Below are 6,751 nucleotides of genomic sequence, written 5' to 3'. Positions count from 1 at the left end.
CCTTTTTCACCTGTAAAAATAAGAACGAAGCACATGGGTTTTCATGTATTAATTGGGTTATTTTTCATCAGAATTCTTACTGCTCTTCCTCTGTAATTCTTTATTTTTTTCCCTAGCCCTTGACTTGCCAGCTAGTGTGGATGAAGTTTGTCCAAATATTCCTTCCCTGGAGAAGCTAATGGAAGAAATTGTGGAATTGGCTGAGTCTGGTATTCGGTACACCCAAATGCCACATATTATGGAAGTGATACTGCCTATGCTGTGTAGCTACATGTCACATTGGTGGGAGCATGGGCCAGAAAATAATCCTGAAAAGGCTGAAATGTGCTGCACAGGCTTGACATCTGAGCACATGAACACTCTGTTGGGCAATATACTGAAAATCATATATAACAACCTTGGTATTGATGAAGGAGCCTGGATGAAGAGATTAGCAGGTAAAAAGTTATGACATTAACAATTAGGGCATGGTTCTTAATCCACTTCATGCTGACTTCAGCTAAATAATGCCAAATTAACTCTTTTCTCTTAACTCGTATTAAGTTGGAAGAGACCTAGGCCCTTATTTTTTTTATAATTTTTGCATAATATTAAGCTTGCTTAAAGGAGTGAATAAAACAGCAGTTCTTAAAAAGACAGAGCATATTTTAAAATAAGTTGTGTATTATCCTGAACTTAATATATTTCTTTCACTTAAGAGCATATTGTAATATGCGGGTGTAATATGTGGTTTACTGAAATAAAGCAGTATACCTTGGCCACTCTTATCTGAATTTGATAGCTTTCGATTTACAAGCAGTAGGTTGCTATATAGAAGTCCTATTTGAAAGCCTGATCTGTATAGTAATTCCTACCCTACTGTCAGGTAACATATCATCACAACATTGAGTTTCATTGAGAGGGTTAACATCACATTAAAAAAAGCTGAAAAGATCAGTTCAAATACTGATTTTGCATCCTGGGAAATGTTTCCTCTGTTGTGTTTGTATTCAGCTTCTGAATTAAGTGATCATATGATTTTTTTTCAATGTTTATAGCCATCTTCATTGTTTTCACTACTTAAGTTCATAGGAGCCCTACACTTTCTGTCAGAACTGGAGACCCAAAGTGCTACTTATGATGAATCATCATCCTAAGACACGGTCTTTATCAATTGTTCAAGAATTGTGATGTTATGCAAACAAATTAGCTTAATGCATTAACCTTTAGATGATTAGATTTACAGGAAATATGCTTTAAATGACAAAGTAATAGATGTACCTCTGAATTTTCAGAGCCTCAGTTGAGTCCTGATCAACTGTCAAAATGCAAATATTTATCTAGTGGTTTTGAAAATGACCAGAAGAAGCTCCCTGATGACATTTCCTTTATTTTCTCCTTTTGGGCGAGGCAAAACATTTTATTAGAAAGAAGATCCAGGGGCTTAGGAAGGACTTATTAACCTGTTATTGCATAATGTTTAAGAGAGAATGAAAATGTGCTTCCCCAAGCTAAAATAGTGTAAAACAGTGGGCGCCAATCTTTCTTTCAGGCTTGCCATAAATTAGCCCTGTGTCCTTCTCAAATACAACTTCAATTCCCTCCCCCGTCAGATTTTCTTCTCTGCTTTCTGCCCCCTTCTTCTGCTCCCTGCCTGATTTTACTGCTTTGCTTCTGCTTCCTGCCCTATCTGCCATTATGCTCCCTGTCCCTTCCCCAGGCTCATGTGTGCCACACACAAAAGCTGCCTGTGCCACTTCTGGCATGTGTGCTATAGGTTGGCCACCCCAGTGTACAGAATATATAGACTATCTTATGATAATAAGGCTAGTGTAATTTTGATTAATTTGGATGGCTGTCTCAACAGGGTGAAATGAATTTCCATGGTATGAATTCCTGGCCTTATCGAATTCAATCGAAAACTTATACTGCTATCCTTGTGGCCAGGGTTTCATACTGTTTTTTAAAATTAAATTACAAGAGATGGGAGTGTTGAGAACAAAAAGGTTTGGATTATATTTTGTGATCAGGTATATACGATAATATCAATTGCCTTAAATAGTGTTTTCCCAGCCGATTATAAGCAAAGCGAAGCCCCAGCTCTTAAAGACCCACTTTCTACCACTGATGGATAAACTGAAAAAGAAAGCAGCAATGGTTATATCAGATGAAGAACATCTAAGAGCAGAAGGCAGAGGTGACATGTCTGAGGCTGAACTGCTCATCCTAGACGAGTTCACCACTTTGGCAAGGGACCTCTATGCCTTCTACCCTTTGTTGATCAGATTTGTGGATTATAACAGGTATGTGGAAATAATCACCTGAGCGGGTCTATTAAAGAAAAAAGCCAAAAAACTCAGTTTGGTACATTTTTTGATGCTTTGTTGTGTGTTTTGATCTATTTGGCACTGATTTTAAATGACTTTACCCTAAAAGTGTTAATGTGAAATTAAAGAGACTTTGCTGGTAGTTAACTGCAGTTTTCAAAAATATGTGTGTATATTTTTTGCATTTTACCTAATCTTAATGGATCATCAGAAGCACCCAACATAAAAGATTAAAACAGACACATATTGTTTTGTTTTTCTGATAGCATAATGTTGAATATTTACTTCAAAGCAAAACATTATGAGCCAGGAAGGCTCATCACTAAAGGCTTTTCCCTCCCTCCCCTCCTTATCAAATGTTAGGGCAAAATGGCTGAAAGAACCGAACCCTGAAGCAGAGGAACTGTTCCGTATGGTGGCTGATGTATTTATTTACTGGTCAAAGTCCCATGTAAGTACATTTTTTACAATGTTAGTTTTTCATTAATTGTTATGACAGGTAGACTTGTGTTTAAGGATCAATGACTAGCCTTTAAGAGCTAAATGAAATGGATACGTTGTCTTTTATCCTTTCCTTTTTTCATTATCACATTTTTTGTTGCATTAATTGAGTAAAATGAAGAGGATATAGCTCTTCAAGTGAGACAGCACACAATGTTAAACAGTAAGTTAAGCACACTGGATCATAATTCTGGGTGAATGATTCAAGGATGAGTTAATTTGTAAGAATCCCTGAATTAATATGGTAGGCCAAGTTCACTTCTGGTTGCCTGACGTGATGCGTTTCCTTTTACAGACATCTACATAATTTATTCTTTTTCCTTATAAATCATCACTGGCATTTCCTTTTTTCTTGCCTTGAGTTTAGAACATGCACTCCCTATTCTAGTTATTTATTGTTCCTGTATTAATAAGATATAGTGCTTCAGATGATGAATGCAGCACTTTTTTCTTTGTAAAACACTAATCATGTCACTTTTTGTATCTAGTCTGTTTCATCTGAGAGAAATGAGGCCTAAGAATTCTCCGAGTCTGGGTCTCTGGTTTACTGCTAGTAATAATGATTTTAATGGCTTTTGAGGAAAGCATATATAGTGATAGAAATATGTGGCTGATAGTTTCCTATTAAATCCAAGGTTTTGGCTAAGTTGGGGAATACAGAGTTGGTTTGCAGCTAAGTAACACTGCTTGTGAATTTCCTTATGTCGACTCCTATTTATTTCAGAACACAAGAGTTTTTAGCGAGTCCTTGTCACCAGTGCGATGTTTCCATTGAATTATTTCCTCATGTGCTCCCTTCTTTAAGACCTTAATATATAGCTACTGAATTACTTTAAATAATTGTGACTCACCACAGAATATAACTGTATATTCTGCCTCCTTTAACCTACAGGCAGTTATGATGCAGCAATTATAATAAAAGAGTTATCTATCACAGTTCTGAAGTCTAGAAGTTCTTTGAAAAGAGCATATAGCTTCACCTGTAGTAAGACAATGTGATGATCAGTACTACTTCAGATTTCTTTAATTTCTCATTAACACATTTAATTTTTACACATAATTTATTTAGTTTTAGAATTTATTCTTTTTATAAAAATTAAAGGAGTGCATTTTAGTTATTAAGTGCAGTTCTTAGCAGCTCTACATGAAGATGTCTCATAGAAGTTCACAAGAGTTCTCTGCACAGAACAGACAAATTGCCCATCAGATTTTAAATTAGAGTAATACTTTGAAAAGTAACTCTGCATGTGACATTGTAGAGTTAATGTTTTCCTCTCAGTGACCTCTGGCTCATATTTGCTAATTTACCAGTCAAGTGATGTCTTCCTATTGCCACCCCTGCAAAATTCATTCTGAGATCTCAAGCTAGATTCCTTCTGGTTTGCATACCCACAGCAAAAGCTTCTTCATTAAGAACTAAGCCATCAACTTCACTGATACATGAGCCCAAACAGAATGCAGCTCACTCTGTGTACATGAGAGTAAAAAGTAGCAAATTAGAGGAAACCTGCAGAAGGGGTGTGCAAAAAAGGCTGTATTCAATTTGGATTTGGATTCAGCCTGAATCAGGGAACAGTGATCTGAATCAATGAGTCGAATAACTGCCCCCTGATTCAGGCTGAAACCTAATTGAATATTGATTTGTTGATTTGGATTACTGTCCTGATTCAATTCAGCCAAATCCGAATCTGAAGATTTGAGGCTGATTCGGCGAATCAGTGGTTCGTCCATAGACACAACTTTAAATGTTTTTTCTACATACCTCGAGGTACCAGGTGTGGCTCATAAATGCTGCACTGGTGGGGCAGATGGAGTGCCCCACAAGAGCGTGGGTGAGGGGGCCCTGTGTGCTCAGTGGTGGACCTGGAAGTTCACTGGAAATACTTCTGGTTCACTTTTGCATCTGCCACCAAGTGAGGGGGACTCCCCTGTACCTTCCCGGCTTGGCAATCAGCCATGGGGGAACCCTGGGTACCCCCCCAGGCCCAGGAGGCACTGTCGCAGGGCACTATGGTGTCCTGCTCCTTTTAAGGGCTGGAACTGCTAGGGAGAGAGCCCTAGTAGTTAGTTGGGAGTTGGTTAGTGGTTTGGGTGAGGCTATTTGGGGAAGGAGGAGGCCTCATTGGGGGCCCACTACAATGTGGGGACCCCGGCACCAGAGAGGGCATGGCATTTGGGGTGCACAGACCCTGGTGCCAGCGAGGGTGTGGCATTTGGGGTGCACAGACCCAGGCGCCAGTGAGGCGCAGCAACAGGGCTTCGGAGAGCCCAGAGAGAGGACAAGGGGACCAGTTATAGCAAGGCCTAGACAGAGTTCCGATTTGATTTGGAGAGATTAAAAAGTCTCCTGATTAGGTTCAGATTCAGAGATTTGGCCACTGAATCGGGTCAAATCTCTAACAAATTGAATTGGCAACTGAAGCTTTGCCCAGCCCTAATCTGCAGTAAGGAAAGACTATGTGCACATAGGAAATTCATACACAGCGAAGAACTGTCATCTTTTCCTAGATGATCCCTGTCTGTAATATCAGTCATATAAGATTTTAATGATGTGATTATACAGTATTTCTGTATTTAGAAGTATTTTGTGTGAATCTGAGTAAAGAGTCTAATAAGAATACCTCTCCGTGCAGTGAACTACCATTTTGTCAATTAGCATCTGATCCAGAGAAAACCTTAAGAGTGTTCATAAATTTAACTATGCTAGTTAAATGGGATTTCTTGTATGCAAAGAACTTTCCTGGATTGGAAACTTGGATATTACCATTCTCAGTGATTTTCATTATAGAAAAGCCTAAGACTGACAGATTTACCAGCAATAAATTATATCAAGGCAGTTTTTTAAAAAAATCTAATTTTAATGTTGTTAGTTTTTTTTTTTTTACATTTAACATTCTGCAGTGTAAATGGAAGAAAACAATCATTAACATGATCTAATTCAGGTTTGAAATTGAAAGTGAATTAGTTTACAATTCATTGTAATAATCTACCATAGTTTGCTTATGTAAAGGCTTTTTTAAGAAGTTTAAAAAGTTTATTTGCCTGTAGGGTAGGCAGTGGAGTATGGAAAAGGTAATTATATGTTCAGTGCCATAACTAATTAGCTTCATACCTTCAAGGGCATAAAAATTAGCTATGTATTTTGTTGTTGTGTTATGCACACTAAATGGCATATTTTGAAAAAAAATCTTTTATTTTTCAAATGCAATGTTTGCTATAAAACAAATGAAAATAGCCAAAGTATATATACTTTTTTATTTTTAATGCTCTGTAATTAAATTGCTGTCTAATGAATCCAAAATGTGAGTAATTGCCTTGTTATTTTTTAATCTATCTGTACAGTTCAATTATGTCTTATAATTATATCTAGGAGAAATAGTAAAAATATTTTGAGAAGACTCACATATGTTCTTAAATGAGTTTGCTTTGGCAACATTGGCATCTATCATTGCGTGAACAAATTTTTCTCTCATGAATGCTCACAGGGAGTGAATTTTAAGATGAATGCATTCTAGCATCCACACTGGAAGTCTTATATTTTATGTGGGGCTGGCTGCTGTTTTGCAGTGGAGTGACAGTACTCTAAATATTGCTCATCAGAACCATGACACACAAGCAATTAAAAAAGTCAGATAAAGATACAATGCACCTTTCACAGCTAAGACCATCTTTACTAATGCATTTATTTTTTTGTCAGTGGGTGGAGGGATGACTGAGAATTGTTGGGCACTAAATGCATTCATGTACTTTCATGCTCTTCTTTTCAGCTACCGCTTCTGAAGAGCTTTCTAAGTGTCTGCCTAGAAAGTTTTGGTTCATAATTTATATATATGTCATGTCCTTTGGGTTCTTTGCCAGTATCTCAGTTTTCCTTATCTGGTATTCAAAGATATATAAAATCCTTCAAGCGTAAAAAATATTGCCTAGCATAGATGCAAGGGGTG

The 6,751-nt window shown here is 37.4% G+C and overlaps 1 protein-coding gene across 1 annotated transcript in view; it reads left to right on the top strand.

The window, feature by feature from the left end:
- RYR2 (ryanodine receptor 2) overlaps positions 1–6,751 on the top strand; it is a 784,157-nt gene that overhangs the window by 543,544 nt on the left and 233,862 nt on the right. Inside the window, exons 68-70 of the mRNA XM_019526720.1 lie at positions 117–437; positions 2,042–2,282; positions 2,670–2,757. Of these exons, the coding sequence (XP_019382265.1) occupies positions 117–437; positions 2,042–2,282; positions 2,670–2,757 (650 nt within the window). The remainder of the gene's footprint in view (positions 1–116; positions 438–2,041; positions 2,283–2,669; positions 2,758–6,751) is intronic.

The sequence above is a fragment of the Gavialis gangeticus genome, unplaced genomic scaffold (genome assembly GCF_001723915.1).
Source record: "Gavialis gangeticus isolate Ggan-Ray unplaced genomic scaffold, GavGan_comp1, whole genome shotgun sequence".
Classification (NCBI taxonomy): Eukaryota; Metazoa; Chordata; order Crocodylia; family Gavialidae; genus Gavialis; species Gavialis gangeticus.
This window is presented reverse-complemented; position numbering and strand designations above follow the sequence as displayed.